At 30.0% G+C, this 17,017-nt stretch overlaps 2 protein-coding genes across 5 annotated transcripts; one reads left to right on the forward strand and one right to left on the reverse strand.

The window, feature by feature from the left end:
- Positions 1-7,772: 7,772 nt before the first annotated feature.
- Positions 7,773-11,562, forward strand: LOC130968699 (UBP1-associated protein 2C-like). 4 transcript variants are annotated; one of them, XM_057894109.1, is made up of 2 exons: positions 7,773-9,096; positions 10,112-11,562. In XM_057894109.1, exon 1 carries the CDS (start codon positions 7,892-7,894, stop codon positions 9,089-9,091), a length of 1,200 nt encoding a protein of 399 aa, XP_057750092.1. In that variant the 5' UTR covers positions 7,773-7,891; the 3' UTR covers positions 9,092-9,096; positions 10,112-11,562. The 4 variants fall into 4 exon arrangements, with proteins under 4 accessions (XP_057750092.1, XP_057750089.1, XP_057750090.1 ...); XM_057894106.1 differs by lacking the exon at positions 10,112-11,562 and adding an exon at positions 9,621-9,927; XM_057894107.1 differs by lacking the exon at positions 10,112-11,562 and adding an exon at positions 9,634-9,927.
- A 739-nt stretch (positions 11,563-12,301) lies between these two features.
- Positions 12,302-15,972, reverse strand: LOC130969220 (putative transcription factor bHLH107). Its single transcript, XM_057894861.1, has 2 exons — positions 15,245-15,972; positions 12,302-13,019 (listed from the first exon to the last, which is right to left on the reverse strand). The coding sequence occupies exons 1-2, from the start codon at positions 15,560-15,562 to the stop codon at positions 12,561-12,563; spliced, it is 777 nt and encodes a 258-aa protein (XP_057750844.1). The 5' UTR covers positions 15,563-15,972; the 3' UTR covers positions 12,302-12,560.
- Between the last annotated feature and the right edge of the window lie 1,045 nt (positions 15,973-17,017).

Here is a 17,017-nt window from a genome sequence, read left to right on the forward strand (position 1 = left end):
ATATCTTAATATTTATAATTAATTTTAATGACTAATTTTAATATACATGTTGTAACATAATCATTATTATTCTGGACCCACAAATATAATTTAGAACCAACATTTACGGTCATATAGTTTATCTAGTCAAATTGTTGTTCATAACTAAAAATTTACGCATTGTTTTTTGGAACCACCAAAATCTTGAATTTAGACCTAAAAGTATCTTTGTTGTGTTTCATTTTGAGAAGATTATGATTTTACATCAAGAATTACATGTACTTAGTAATTCGTCGTTTCATTTTAAATTACAGTTTATAAGGACACATATGTAAGTTTTTTGTTTTTTCAAAAATCACATTTTTTTAAAAAATAAATTTATTCATGTAGAAAGTCTTAATTATTATATGGAGAGCACTGGATAAACAATAAATAATAAATAAAACCACAATTTAAATCTATCAATTATCAAATAGAGTTTATATATTTAATTATAATGTTTTTAAAATTAAGAAATAAATTATTAATTAATGATATAGTAATTTAATTCTCTAATTTAAGAATAAATAGTTCTATATAATTGTAGTATAATTTATATAATTTACGTTTAGTATCCTAGTAATAAATAAGAATATTATCTTTTTTTTGATAATATAATCATATAGATTATTGTTACTATTAATTAATTTAAAATATTAATACACATATTTTAATTTTAATAATATATAAAATTATAAATATTATATTTTTTTATAATCATATATTAATATACACATTTCTTCCATAAATATCATGCTTTTAAGATTAGAAATAAAGTTATTAATTAATGACATAATAAAGAGCACAAAAATAACATTATATACAATAAATCAAAAAATAAAATCTCAAAATAACTACTTAAAACAAATTGATTACCAAATTTTTAACAATGAAAATTTTAAATTACTGTTTTATTCTAAAAATTCAATTTAAAAATTATGCTTAATAGACTAATGTATTTACCTCTTAATTAGAATATATATTTAATTATAAATTCTTAAATTAAAAAATAAATTATTAATTAATAATATAATAATTTAATTCTCTAATTTAAGAACAAATAAGTATGTACAATTATAGTATATGGTTCTCGTATATATATATGGTTCTCCTATGTACAATTATAGTATAATTTGTATAATTTATATTTAATATAACTAATATTAACTTAGTATAATTAGTATTAACTGATAAAATGAGATCAATTTTTAAATTTCTTTAACACTAAACTAATCAAATGATCAAATCCTAATATTAAAATTAAGTTATTTAAATAATATTTAAGGTGATCATTTTTAGATTTTAGACGTATATACATTAAAATCATTGGTAATGACAATTAATTAAATAATTTAATCAGATTGAATATGCAAAAAAATTTTATTAAATAAATTTTATCATCTGTTATTTATATAATACAGCAAGATAAAAATAATTATATTTAGTTTAATAATAAATTTAGCTCCCTTATAAAATATAATTTGACTCACATTTTATTAGATTTATTATAAAAAAATATTCATTTTTTTGTAAAATAAAGTTTATTGCCTCTATATTGTGTTGAACTCTACACATCTATATAATTAACATCCGAACTAACAAAAATAATTCCAAATTGAAATAATAGAAGTAATGCATTGTAAATTATTGTAGTAACAAATAATTTAACTACAAAAACAAACAAAAAATTGAGTAATTAAAAACACTTATCATACCATTAAAAAAATAAAAGTAAAATTATAATAAAATGACAAAATTTTTATTTATATCTTAAAATGATCAATTTTAATAGAAACAAAATAGTACATTATATTATTTATTGTATGAAACAATTAAGAAAAAAATAAAAAATAAAAAATAAGACAATTTTGACACTAAAATTTATATTCATGAGTGATAAATGAAGCAATAAATATATATATATATATATATATATATATATATATAAAGATATGATACAAGATATTATAATTATTAATAAATTTTACTATAATTAATTATTAAAGGTTAATAAATATAATTGTTTGAAATGATACCATAATTTTCAAAAATAAGAAATAAAATAGTGAAGTAAGCATACTGGCACTAGAATGTGCCGTATTAGTATGTTTAGCGCTAGAATGTAATCTATTGTAGAATAATATAATAATGATAATGTATAACGTATGGACACTTCTCTGATTTGTCATATTCGCGTGTTGAACACATTTTAGACATGACACTCATCGACACTCGTCTGATATGTGTGTCTTCTGTGTCTAACAATGTCTTAATAAAAGATAAAAAAAATCTCCAGACACACTTGAAAACACCTAAATATATACCATCACGTGTCAGAGTGTCCAACCTTATTCTTAATATGTATTCTTAAAATGACTTTAGAAATAGTATATATTTTTAATTATTAAAACAAAACATATTTCAAATACTTTATATAATAAAAAAAACATTAAAGATAATTAAAAAATTATATTTTAATATCAATAAAATATCAAAATATCATTATAATTTATCTAAAAAATATTTTATATTTTATGTATATGTTGTGTCTCCTTATCTTATAAGAGTTTTAAATCCATGTGTTCGCGTGTCCCTTATCGTGTCGTGTCCCGTATTCGTGTCTGTACATGCATCATAGATGATCATAAATATACATTCATCTTATCTTTAACCATTTTTTAAGTGTTTAAACTAATAAAAAAATAAAACAATTTTTAGGTATAAATACAAAAGACAAATATGTCAATAAATTTCAACGTAATAATATTGGTCATATTACTTTGATTTAAATAATGAATATGATACTAGAATATAAAATAGTAATTTAGATAAACTTTAACAAAAATAGTTTTTGATAATATTTTTTTGCTATGATAATAAAAAGTATAATTCAAGGATAAATTTTATCTCATGTTATATTATACTTGACCAAATTAATTTTAACATACGAATAAGAGAATTTAAAAATTGTATTCATAAATGAGAAGAAAATGTCTACAAATTCAACGGCTAATGTTTTTTTAAAAAAATTTAATATAAATATTTTAATTTAATCACAAACTAAATATTACTATTAATGAATAATTATTATACTTCAAAAATAAATAAAATAATTATTTATTAATTTTATTATTTTTAGTACTAAAAATAGTTAAATTTTAATTTTAATTAATTTTATAAAATTTTTATAACAAAAATTAATATGTATATTTTTTTAAAAAATTCATAAAAAATATTTATATATTTTTGTATATTATCTCGTGCTAGAACCAGATACATACATATAATAATATCAAATATAATCTCAAAATATCTCAAGACTGGTTAAATATCTCACACAATAAGACGCAAGAACCCTAATCAGGTCAATGTCGTTTTTCTTTCTGAAACTCCTAAGCTATCAGTACAGTCAGAAAGAAAATTCAAATGAAGGAGATGAGCGTATGCATGTGATATCTTTCTTTTTTAATTTTAACATCGTTTTTTAAGAACAAATTAAGAATACTTCTATCACTAGTTAACAGTTTCGGATTTAATAAGATAGAGAAATGCATGCATAAGCAATCATATAATCTAACTTTGTTGATTCTTTTTTATTAAGAGTTCGTAAAATAGTACTATTTGAAAGGAAAAAAAAGAGTGATATGATTGTTATTTCCTTACAAATCGTTAAGGAATTATTTTTTCACTTTTTAATTTTGGTATGATTATGAATTATGTGTTTTACTATAGTAGTGCTTAGAATTCGTCTCTATTCACCTTTTATCATTCATCTCGATAAAATTTATATTTATTTTTTTAATATTTTTTCAGGAATGGATTATTTTTTGTCAAAAATTAAAAAAAGATGTTTGCCTCATAATAATAAAAAGTACAATTCATTCTATAAAAATCCACTTTTTAGAAATTAAAAGAAATACAATTCACCTCTTACATTTTCTTACTTTTTATATTTGAAAGAAAACACGAAAAAACTCAATTCTTTAAATTATCACTTGATTTTTTGGAAATATCACTTGAATTTCTCATATATAATTATTTTTGTAAGAAAAAACTCTAAATGGCCGCTAACAATTATTTCGAAAGACAATGAGACTTTCAACAAAAAAGAAATATCCTTTTTAACTCCTGATATTTATTTTTATGAGACTGATTAACTTCTCTATCAATATTTTTTCTTTGTATTGACAGAATAAGTCTACATGACATGTTAAACTATTGATTAATCTATTAAGAGTCAAAAGATTTATAAATTCTTTTTTTTTTTTTTTGAGCCTCATTGTCTTTTAATAATATTTGTCAAGATAGGTTTTTTTTTATAACTTTTTTTAAATACATTAGCTAAATTTATGGTGTAAAACTAAAAAATATGAGTGATTTTTAAATTGTTTTTATTTATAAAAATTAAATAGATAATATATTAGTGATTAACGTGTCATATAAGTATATTTAAAGAGAAATCATTGATAAAGAAATTAATCAATCTTATAAAATTAAATATCAAAAATAAAAAAGAATATTTTTTGTTGGAAGTTTCAAAATCCTTCAAGAGACTGAGATGGGTATTCACCCTTATTTTTGCCGGTTTTTGGTCTGTATCTCAACAAGAGACCAAAAGAATAAAAGGCCAAAAGCCCAAAAGGGGGTGTTTTTTTCCGGTAATACAACAGGACTAAACAACTGGAAAGGAATTTTGTTTTCTAATAATGTGTTTTTATATGGAAATGCCAAAGGCCTATCAAAGTAGCATGCATGGCAAAACAGCACTAACCGAAGGAAACATCAATTTTGAAATATAATCCCGTCCAAAAAAAAAAGATAAAAAAAATAAGAAAAGAGGCTTCTGATCTTACTATTTTTTTTGTCCTCAAGTATGTGGTCTTACCGTAACAAACAGGTCCTTAGCATAAAGCGTGATAATTTTTCATTTTTTCTTTTTCCTAAAGCCCATTTGATTTAAAGTACGAATTTATAAAATGGCATTGGTGGCTGAGGCTTGCCCAATTGGCAATCACATTTGCCTCCTAGAATTGCCACATAGATTCGAATCTCTGGGTGAAAAAGAGTAAAAGATGTGTGTGTGGATAGGGTGCGTGTGCGGGCATTTTTATTAAAATAAATAAAAAAACACATTAATTCTTTAAATATGTATCCATAAAACTAATTTTTATAATACGCATCTCCATCTCAAGAGAATCACCCACGAAATGGGTTTGACTACCAACTCATAGGAACTGCCCATGAAATGGATCAGAATTCACCTCAAGGACTGCAACCACGAAATGGATAAATCAGGTCCAGCGTCTACAAATTGGATCAACACCATGGTGGTACACGCGAATTGAAAGTAAATGGACAAATCTAGCGGGCCAAACACAAAAGGTATAACAGAGAAATTTTTTATTGAGACTGTTGCTAGCAAACACAATGATGATATTGCCTTGGCTCTCTTTCCGGGTGATTTTGAATGAGGCTTAAAACTTGTAGATGACAAGGAAGACATGTTCTGGAAGTATATGCTCTTCTAATCTAATTTTTCTTCTCATTGTTGTTTGTTTTAAAATTCATAGTATAATTCACTTGATGGACTGTACAGATTGGCAAAAGAGCAAGTAAAGCCATTGAATGGCTTTGATAAAGTGAGGGAATGGATTGAAAGTTGTGGGCTGAAACGAGCGACAGTGACCAATGCTCCAAGAGCTAATGCAGAATACATGATCTCATTGCTTGGTCTCTCAAACTTTTTTCAAACTGTCATTATTGGTGGAGAATGTAAACATGCCAAGCCAATGCATGCATGTACGGGACCGACGCACTAAAAACTTGCAGCCTTCATCAAAAACCCAAACTATTTCGTTGCTGCTGCCATTGTTGTGCGTATTTCGTGGGTGCCGCAATGGAAATGTACTATTTCGCGTGGGCCAACCACGCCTTGGCCCAATTCGTGAACGCCTCACCAGATATGCTTGACTTGAAGTTTCATGCAAATTTTGTTAAACAATCTCCCCATTTCGTTGGTGCCTTTCCAGAGTTGATAGCGAAACTCAATTCGTGAGTGACTCCGTTAAAATAGAATTACGTATTGTGGGAATTAATTTCATGCATGCGTATTTAAGGAATTAATGTTTTTTCTTTATTTATTTTAATAAAAAAACCGCGTGTACGGTGTGTTGTATTGACAAAAAAAAATGACATTCTTGTTAATGCATGGAATAAGGGACTGTCTAAGAACCGCAACAATGATGTTCTTTGGAACTGAGCTGAATCAATGGCTAGAATTGAATTTATACAACAAGATATAAGAAGGTCCTCTAAATATCATTGGAAGGATTAATTCATCATGACATGTTGGTGGGTGTGGAATTGGAGGTTTTTCAGGAAGCTTATGAGAAGAGAAAAAGCGGGATGCTGGGGCCTACTAAATACTAAGAACACATGAATGGTTATGGATTTCTGGACTTATGGCCAAGCCAGACGGATTTTCAAAGCTTAATCCTAATTCTAAAGTAAGACACATTACGAAGTTCACTAATAGGCTTCGGAAACTCTTGCGTTGACTGAATGCCTAAGAATATTTTGTGTATATTACTCTATTTTTTTATTTTTTTAATATCTAAAATTATAATAAATATGACATGAATTAGATGATAAGTATTTTATATTTTTTTTAAGGGTTTGTTTTGGGTGGTTTTAAGAAAATTTTTTTTAGTTATTTTTTTTTAAAATTTTATGAAAAAGTAAAAGTAATTTTATATTTAGATATTTAATGTAAATTTTTTTTATTTTTTAATTATGTTTGAATATAATAATATAAAAATATTTATTTATTTATTTATTATGTAAAAAATATTTTTTTTAAAAAATATCTTTTAAAAAAGATGTAAATTGTAGCTTTTCAAAAAAATATTTTTTTAATTTTTCTAATACTTTTACTTTTATTACTAGAAATTTGTCAAATAAACTAAAAAAAATATTTTTTTATTGAAAAAATATTTTTTATTAAAATAATGACACCCAAACAAACACTAAGAGATATTAGATTTGATATTATGTGGTTGTTTGGACGCTATTATCTTGATAAAAAAGATATTTTTTTAGTGAAAAAAAATCTTCTTTTTTATTTTTTAGCGTGTTTGGCAAATTTCTAGTAATAAAAGTAAAAGTATTAAAAAAATAAAAAATATCTTTTTTGAGAAGCTGTAATTTATATCTATATATTTTTTAAAAGATCCTTTTTCCTTAAAACAAATATTTTTCATATAATAAATAAATAAAAAAGTACTTTTATATTGTTATACCCAAACATAATTGATAAATAAAAAGATCTTCTTATATGAGATATCCAAACATAAAATTACTTTTATTTTTTTATAAATTTTTTTTAAAAAAGATAACTCAAAAAAAAAAAGATATCTTTTAAAAGCTAACCCAAATAATAAAAGGTATTTTAGAAAAAAAAAATTGTAAACCAAACTTTTTTAATTCCAAATAAAAAAATACCCTTATTATTTTGAGGAAAAAAAATATACTTATTATTATTATACATGAAAAATACTAAAAAAAAAGGGAAGAGTAGAATAGAATCCAATAAAGATGAGTTGCATATTAAATAAATAAATAAATATATTTGCTTTAGATTCTCTTGTAACTTGCCACACCACAAAAATAAGCAGTTATTTCTTTTGTTTTTAAAAACTTTAAATAAATAAATAGTGTAACCGATGAAATAAAAGAGAAGCTAAGTGCGTAACCCTTTTGCAGGGTTTCTATCTATCTCGCTATCCTGCCTCTCGTGCTTCTGTCTTTCTACCAGCCTCGCTTCGCAGCTTACACTTCCAATATCTGAAATCCCTAGTTCCCAAATACCCTCGCCATGGATCTCTCCAAGAAGCGTAAAACGGACCAGAACGGCGACGCTGATTCCTCGCCTTCACAACAACCTCCCCCTTCCACCTCCCTCTCCGCAGACGACATCCGCAAGATCCTGCAACCCTTCACGCACGAGCAGCTCATCGACCTCCTCCAGTCAGCGTCCCTCCGCCACCCCGACGTCTTCGACTCTGTCCGCTCCGTCGCCGACCGCGACTCCACACTCCGAAAGCTATTCGTCCGCGGCCTCGCCGCCGACACCACCACGGACACTATCCGCGCCATCTTCTCTGCCTACGGCGACCTAGACGAAGCCATCGTCATCTTCGACAAGAACACCGGAAAATCCAAGGGCTACGGCTTCGTCACTTTCTCCCACGTCGACGGCGCTGTCCTCGCCCTCAAGGATCCCAGCAAGAAAATCGACGGCCGCATGACCGTCACGCAGCTTGCCGCCTCCGGCGGACCCGGAGCCGCCTCAGCTACCGACGTAGCCGCACGGAAGGTGTTTGTAGGTAACGTCCCATTCGAAATCCCATCGGAGAGGCTCTTGAGCCACTTTCTTGCATACGGTGAGGTAGAAGAAGGTCCTTTAGGGTTTGATAAGAGTAGCGGTAAAACAAGAGGGTTTGCGTTCTTCGTGTACAAGACTGAAGAAGGTGCTAGGGCTTGTTTGGCAGAGCCAACGAAGACAATTGATGGCCACCAAGTGTTCTGCAAGTTGGCTGTGGATAACAAGAAAGCGAAGCCGCAGAATCCAGCTTCTGGTTTCCCAGGGGATGGTATGCATGCTCAGCAGCAACAGCAACAGCAACCTCAACCTTCTTACAATGCTCCTATGCTGATTTCTCAGTACGGTGGATATGCTGGCGGTGGTGGGCATGGCAACGGATATGGGATGCAGCCTTCGGTGCCGTCGTATGGGAACCCTGTTCCAGCTGCTGCTGCTGGTGTTGGTGGGTATGGGGCTACGGTTGGTGGGGGCGGTTATGGGAATTCGCAGTATGGCGGGCCGGTTTCCGGCGAGTATGGTGCGAGGTTGCCTCCTACGTCCGGTGGAGTACCCTCTGGTGGGTTTATGGATGGCTCCCATTATGGTGGTTTACCTTCGTCTGCAATTCCGTCACAACAGCCGCAGCCTGTTCCGATGCCAAGACCTGCCCCTCCTGGAGGAATGTACCAAGGCGTGCCGCCCTATTACTGAGTGAGGTAAATTGTGGTGTTTGGTTTTAATTTATAGTTGTAGGTGGTGTGTATTTGATTCTGCTTACTTTTCTTGGCTGGTTGGTTCTCTGTGCCTGTCGTTGTAGTGGTTCAAAAATGTGATTTACGTCTTTATTTTGATTCAGTGCTCTTCTGAAAAAGTCTTGGGTCTCGGTTATTTGCTAATCATTCGTTTGCGAGTTTTGCTGCAAGCTTCATTTTCTTGCTGTCTGACCCTTTTTTTTTCCCCTCTAAACAAAGAATCTATGTTTTGAGTTTGTAATCGGAATGACAATTCCCTCCATGCTGTTTTGCATTTTTCACATTTTTTTTAATATGTATGTATTGTTCAATCTTTGAGTGGCTTTTGCCATGTTACCAATTTGCATTTCTTTGGGTGTAGTATCCTGTCATAGTTGATGTTGAATCAAGTTTGTTTATCTGTTGGTTCTGTTTTACGTTTCTGTTATGACAATGACTTAAGTTAGAATTTTCCAAACATGTTAATCATTGATTTGAGTTTTGAATAGGTGTTTCATTCAGGTTTGTGATGGCTTCTTGGGCGCTAATGCTTTAAATGGTTGTGCTGATTTCGTGCATGCAGACACTAATACTTGGTTTTGGTTACATGGACTGCTGTAAATTTGTTGCTGCTTCACTACATCTGCTTCTATGTGTTATGGTTCCATATGTGATGAATGTTAGTGAAAGCTTACGTGATCTGGCGTAGAATTTGAATGTAGTACTTATGTGGTTTTTCTGTAGAACTATTTATTCAAATTTTCCTTAGTTTTTAGTAAATGACAAGGTGTTTACCTTACAATTTGAAGTATCTTATTTCATTCTATGTTCCTATGTGCATAATACTCTTCGTGGTTGCTGTGGTGAGACAGTTCATTTGAAGTGCTTTCTCTTTTTTCTGCTCAGTTTGCTTCTGTTCCTTTGAAAAGTATTTGTTTTTTTATGGTGGACTCGTAATCTTTATGTTTTTCTTTGTAACACCCTGCAAATTTGTTTGTAGGAAAATTAAAACATATCTTTAGAAGATTTAGAAACAATGGAAGGAATGTGAGTAATGATGAAATAGGACTGAAAGATAAGGATAATAAGAGATATTTGCAACCTTCTTGTTTGATTGTTTACTGAAGGAAGGGAAGGGATTTTTCCAGAAGCTATTTCATATTCCTTTTTAACCCCCCATATTGGGTGGACAAAAAATTGAGAGCTTTGATTAAGTCAGGGACCTCTTCATATTCTTTTGTTATTCCACCACCCAAAGAACACTTCAAAACATACTATATATATATGACAGATTATTTGTTGTTGATCCTTTCATTCCTTTGGAACATAGCCTAAATACATATCCCTCCCTCTTCCATGCATACCTTTTGGATAGGTGAGAGGTAAGAGGGTGGCGTGGAAATAGATTCAAAAGGAGTGAAATGGAGTCCAAGTGGGTGGGTTCATTACCCCATTGTTGAATAAAATAAGGTTTCCATCAAAATCTACAAATTTGGAAGGAACAGAAAAGGTAGGTGTTAACAAAAACAGGATAGGAAGGAAATTATTTGACTAACCATTACACTCCATTTAAAGACCACCCAAAAAAAAAAAAATCCACATCATTACGATGTTATCAATCCATTAGATTCTCTTGCTCTGACCCTCAAACCTCTTATCCCAACATACCTTTTGTTTATGTATGTTTTGAATGACATCAAATGTAAAACATAATATTGCGGTAATGCTAGGGAGATGAAAAACACAACCCAAATTTGTCTTATTTAGCATTTATTAATTGTCGCAACTTGGGGCTGTTTTGGCTGATTTTTTATGGTCTCCCAAACGTTGTTGTATTTTTGCCTCATCTTTTGCTCTGCTACGCGTGAATATTTTTAGTATCTTGTCTATGGTTGGCTCTGGGATACTTAGTCTTATGTGAATAAGCAACTTGTTTCGCCATGGATGAGTGCTTCTATTTATTTGCTTGTTTTTGGGAATCATCTTTTTCGGCCGTCTAATTGTTCTTGTTGGTTGCAAGTTACTTGGACAAAGTTCTTGTTTGTTTGCTTTTACTGAACGGTTCTACATTATTTTGTTGACTTTGGAATCAAACCTTTTGATTATTCATGTGCTACTATCTAATGATTTTTGAGGTGGTTTTCTTGTTTGGTTCCGAATTGATGTAGCTTGTCCAACAGAAAGTCACATGTAGTAGTAATTTGAGCGTAGGACTTGGGACATTCTAGTGATGTTGGGTGAAAGGGGTCAAGCTATCTTTTGTACTATCATTCACAAAAGGGGGACAATTGCTTTGTAATATAATAATTTTGTAATAGTGAAAAGAGAATTATGAGATTAATGGGTTGGAATGCGTTGCGGTTGCGCTTGTCTCATGATTTATTTTGACAGTAGTTTTGTTTTATACTTTTTTTTTTCTCCATTTCGTTTCAATTAGAAATGGTCAGAAAACATAATGTAGGTTAGATGATTCGAAGTGGTAAGATTTATTTTTTCATACAAAAGCTAAAACAATATTACGTTATATTTACGGCAACATTGTAGTTGTTTATTATTATTCAAATTATTTTCAATGTAAATGAATGATATACAATTAATCAAAATCTCAATTTAGTGAGGGTGGGTCAAGTAAAGTTGATAAATGAGACTTGAAATTGGGTTTATATTCCACCAGCAAATGATTCAATCGTATCAACTTCTCTTGCCGAATGCCAAGTTGGTATTGGCAGATTTTGAGAACGAAGAAGTGCCGATTTTACATGGCGCCTAATCAGTAATAAGATAGAATGGAACAAATGCCATTTCATTGTGCATATATATGAGTATGACCGCAGAACCTCCTTTTCGCATTCTGAGTTAAGTGGGATTCTATTCTCTTCTATCCTTTTGTTTTGTTTTGTTGCTGATGATTGAAAGTCAGCTTCAAAATTGTAAAATAGTTCTAGATTCACATACCAAAGTGAAGCTTCTTCATGCACGGGCTCCTTCTCTACTATTTCAAGCTATTCAACCTTGCTCTTGAGAGGACTAGCTGTATTTGGAGGTGAAGATGAAGAGGAAGAAATTTTGTTAGACAACTAATTCCATATCAGATTTTGATTAAAAAAATAGATAATTTAGTTTTTATCGTTATTTGATGAAAATATAAGTCTATGAAATAAAGTTAAGTCTCGTTTTTATTAGTATACAACTATGCAAGGCTTCAATTTATTTCTAAATTAAAAATTCCATTACACACCAAACAGCTATAATTAAACACCAAAGACCAAACACTTATTTATACGTAGGGCATTAAATCCAAATAACATGCAAGCATCAACAGAGGCCGTGTTTGGAGTAAGCTCAGCAACATTACAAGTTTACCCAAAAAAGAAATTAATATGATATAATACAGCATGCTAATGAACACGAAAAGATTCATGGTTGGATGGTGAAATGAAGTGAATGATTCAATTCTCGAGCAAGCAGATTCTTCTCCTCTTACATGGAAGTGAAGCTCTGAGTGAGTACTCAAGTGCATTAGAAGCCTTATCTATTACACGACTCAGTGCCTTTTGAACATTTCTTGCAAGAGCTTGACATGCCTCGGTGTTATTATTGTCACCTTTCCCTTTGCAACATCTATACACAAACACATTTTTCATTCTTCCTTCTAAGGTTGATGTCTCTGCCCTCACCAGCTGCAGTTCAAGGGCATCAAGTGTGTGTCGCAGGTCGAAGAGAATCTCCGGCCGGTAATCGCAGCAGATGGATGCCTTGTATGACATGGATCTATGATCTTCATATGGTTCAACTTCAACTTCATCAAAATCTGTTGGGATTAGAAGACCTTTACTTGCTTCCATTGCATTCCTCTGCAATTCCTTCACTTGGCTAACGACTTTTGCTAATATTGTTGCTTTGTCCATCTAACATTAACAATTGAAACCCAAATCAAATAAATAAATACTCAAGTCTTTTTTTTATCCCTCTCTCTTACAAATCTTTTATCAATTGAAAATCCAAATCATGCCCACCCCTAGGTTGGATAATATAAATAAGAAATTGCATTGCATCACTTTTGTTGTCACCAACCAATATATATATATATATATGCTTTTAACTACTCAACACTAGTCTGACACATCTACAACAACACTTGATAGCAATGTCTTAATTGATCCAGTTCTACTTAATAGTTAATACATTTCTAATTTTCTCTTAGATACGACCATGAAATTAAAATATATAATCAAGATTGACATTCTATAGTTCTTTATGTCTTGTACTTGATTTCATATGATTTAATCAATAAAAAAACTAAAAAGCAAAATCATTGGCTGCTAACTTGATTTCATATTCTTGACTTCTTCCTAGAATGCAACTTGGTCAAATAAATGAATAATGGAAGCAGCTATTTGGATACCATTTAGAGTTAAATAAATAATATATAAGTGGATAGTAATATTCAGCTAGTGCAGTGGGGGCCCAAGGAAAAAACAATTGGTGTATGTACATTCATCTAACATATTGAATATAAATAGTAAATGAACTATTTTTATTTTCAGTGTCCATCATGGAAGATGAAGCCAAAAACTAGAACTTGGATGATTATGAAATAGTTTGTGACGTTGTGTCACGTATTAATAAACAAAGCCACCCTATGATAAAGGTATACAGCTTAATAGTTGACTTCTAGCAACTCCCATACCCAGCTGACCAAACAAGGGCAAACAATGATGCAATCAAAATTAAACCCCTTATTTTAATAATAATTAGGTTCAATTATCAAAATGTTGTGGCTGTTATCAACTTATCATACACCATGAAAGGGCAACATACACACATAGCCATAAGCATTAAGACATAACTGCAAAAAAAATCGTGTTACATTATACCAGTAAATGATTAAATTAATTTTTAAAAAATCACTTATTCTTTAAATTAGTATTTGAAAGATATTTTTAATCATATTCGCTCTTTAAATATTTTAAATTAATCATTTTAGTCTTTCTGTTGCTTTCGTTATTAACGGTGTCAAAATTTGTTGATGTGATACGTTAAATGACACCACAATACACACCTAATAGTCTTAATTAGCGGCTAGTATGATAAATTTATAAAATTAGATCAAATAAATCTCAAATTGAGGGATTTCAATGCCTCAAGTTCTCCTTTCAATTAGGTTTTGATTTGATCTAATTCTATAAATTTATCATGTTAATAGTCATTTATGACTCTTATGTATGTATTGTAGTATCACTTAACGTGTCACATTAACAAATTTTAGCATTATCAACAAAGAAAATAATAGAAAGACTAACACGATTAATTTAAAATCCTTCAAATACGAATTTGAATAAAAAAAACATTCAAAACCAATTTGGAGAACAAATAATTTTTCAAATTTGACAATTTGCCCTAAATTGGACATATCAGATACTTCTGTGTCAAAATAGACTCATGGTTATTCATTTATACATAAGTGGGGAATTCACTTACATAAATTTCCCTACTTATATGTATACATTGGATGCTAACTAAAAATATAAACAAGTGTTTCTAAAAGAAAAATTTATATTCACAATGTTGGTTTATCTTCCTTTAAAGTTATGCATACTGGACTGAAGACTATTAAATCCACTCTTCTCATTTCTTAACACCGATAACAGAATATGCACTTTATTGAAACATCAGCTTGGTTCTTATGTACGAATTGGCTATCTACACGAATTAGAAATGTGAGTTTAGCAAATCCATGTTCGTCATACTCTTGATGAACAAGCTTATTAGACCCAATTATACAACATAAGCAAAATCATAAAATTCAAGAGGCCAAAAGAACTCAACGCTGTTACAAACAACGAAAACATAAATAACAAAATAACTTTTGTTTCAAAAATAATTGTCATTTTGATCGAACAATGATCTCTCAATTTATCGCTTTGTTCAAACTAATTGTGAAAACTCAGCTTGAGTTAATTTCATGTGACGTTGATAGTTAAGAATTGTTAAATAATTTGATAAATTTGACTAAATTATCATCTAATCACTTTAAACTATAACTATCAATATCAAATAAAGTTAATTGTATCTGAATTATTTCGAAACGAAAGTAATAAGTTGCATTAGAAGGAAAAGAATAGAAACATACCTTGTCAGTGGAGGAAACAAGACCTCGTAGAGTTGCAAGATGACCATTGATTCTCTCCCTCCTCCTCCTCTCAGCTTCACTGTGATTCTTCAAAGCAGCCAAGGCTTTTGCATCAGAGTTCTCATAATTCTTTCCTACCCTTGCATCTTCTGATCCATTATTCACTTGCTCTATCTTTTCACTCTCCAAAATCAATGCATGTGATGGTTCCAAAACACCATAGGAAGCTCCATAGTCATGCAAAGAAGGACTAATCAACCTCGAAACATCGTAGCCGGGGGAAGAAAAATCATTGGAGTTATAAAAGGAGTAAACCATTGACTATGAATCTTTGTAGAGAAGACTAGTTTAGTTGTTGTCACTTGAGGAAACCAGGTGGGCGAGTGGTTGGTGCAAACCAAAAAGAGAGTTTGTGGAGATGGAACCTTTCTGAAGAACCTGCTATGTTGCTTTGTTTGTTGATTATGATGATGATGAACATACCTTCCATTACGCAAAAGGAGAAAAACTTGAAGGGATTGAAGAAAGGAAACATCAGAGATTAAACATCCACATTCTCTTCATGATGTTCTTGAACTCCACCATTTCTAGTGTGTGCCAAAAATATCAAAATTAAAAGAGAAAGAACTCTGGCTTGGAATTCAATAAAAAGGAGATGATGGAATTCAATTCACACAAGATTTTTTCAGGAAGAGTTGAAGATGGATGATAGAAATTATTGTAGGGAACTATTTTTCTTGATACATATGTATCTGGTGTAATGTTGACTATATTTATAGTGTCAATAATTTATGAAGAAAATAATATAATTGTATTTTTATCAAAACATAGTAATATAATATCATCTATACTACTGAATTATTCATAGGTTGAAGTAAACCGACCACATGATTTTTTTAACATATATTTTTGCTTTTCTTCTTGGTTTGGGTGTTATTGACGTGCAAGGCTTAAATTAGCACTCTTATTATTATTATTATAGATGAATTATTGGAGCAATAATGATTGAAAATTTGGAAATAATATAATTTAATATGGTTTTTCTTTTTATAAAATTGTGATTGGGTAGTTGAAGCGCCGTATCTTTGCCGCATTTCTTTCTGAAGGGTAATAGAAGACACTATTTGCTCTACACAACTTTTGCAAGTTTTCTTTTCTATTCCAAAAGGTTGCAAGGAAAAAAGAAAAGATTATTAGTGTATTACTGTAGTCTGTAGAGTATGTTTGTAGACAAATTTTGTGTATAAAAGTAAAAAAAGAAAAATATTACAAGGATGTTAGAACGTCAGTAAAATTTATTTTTTGATCTGTAGTTAATTAATAATATTTAAAAGTTAGTTAGCAGTATATTACTAGATTGTTAAACTAAAAAAATTGAATTAATGATTGGCTAAAAATAATAAATTCATTTGGGTTTTTAGCTTTTCTCAAAAAATTATTTATAAATATTTTCATCTCATTTTCATAATAAAAGAATAAATTCATTTGGGTTTTTAGCTTTTCTCAAAAAATTATTTATAAATATTTTCATCTCATTTTCATAATAAAAGAATAGCTGGACAGAATGAGATTGGAATAAAATAAATATGTTTCATTATTATTATTATTATTATTATTTAATCTGTTAGGTTTTTATCAACGCAACAACATACACATTAAACACCAGAGAAATAAATATTATTGGTATCATAATATGTAATAATGTAGCACAACTTTTTCCGATATTATGATTATTGATAATTTTACAGGGTTAGATCATCAACCTAAACAATT

This window comes from Arachis stenosperma, chromosome 3 (genome assembly GCF_014773155.1).
Source record: "Arachis stenosperma cultivar V10309 chromosome 3, arast.V10309.gnm1.PFL2, whole genome shotgun sequence".
In the NCBI taxonomy this organism is placed as follows: Eukaryota; Viridiplantae; Streptophyta; class Magnoliopsida; order Fabales; family Fabaceae; genus Arachis; species Arachis stenosperma.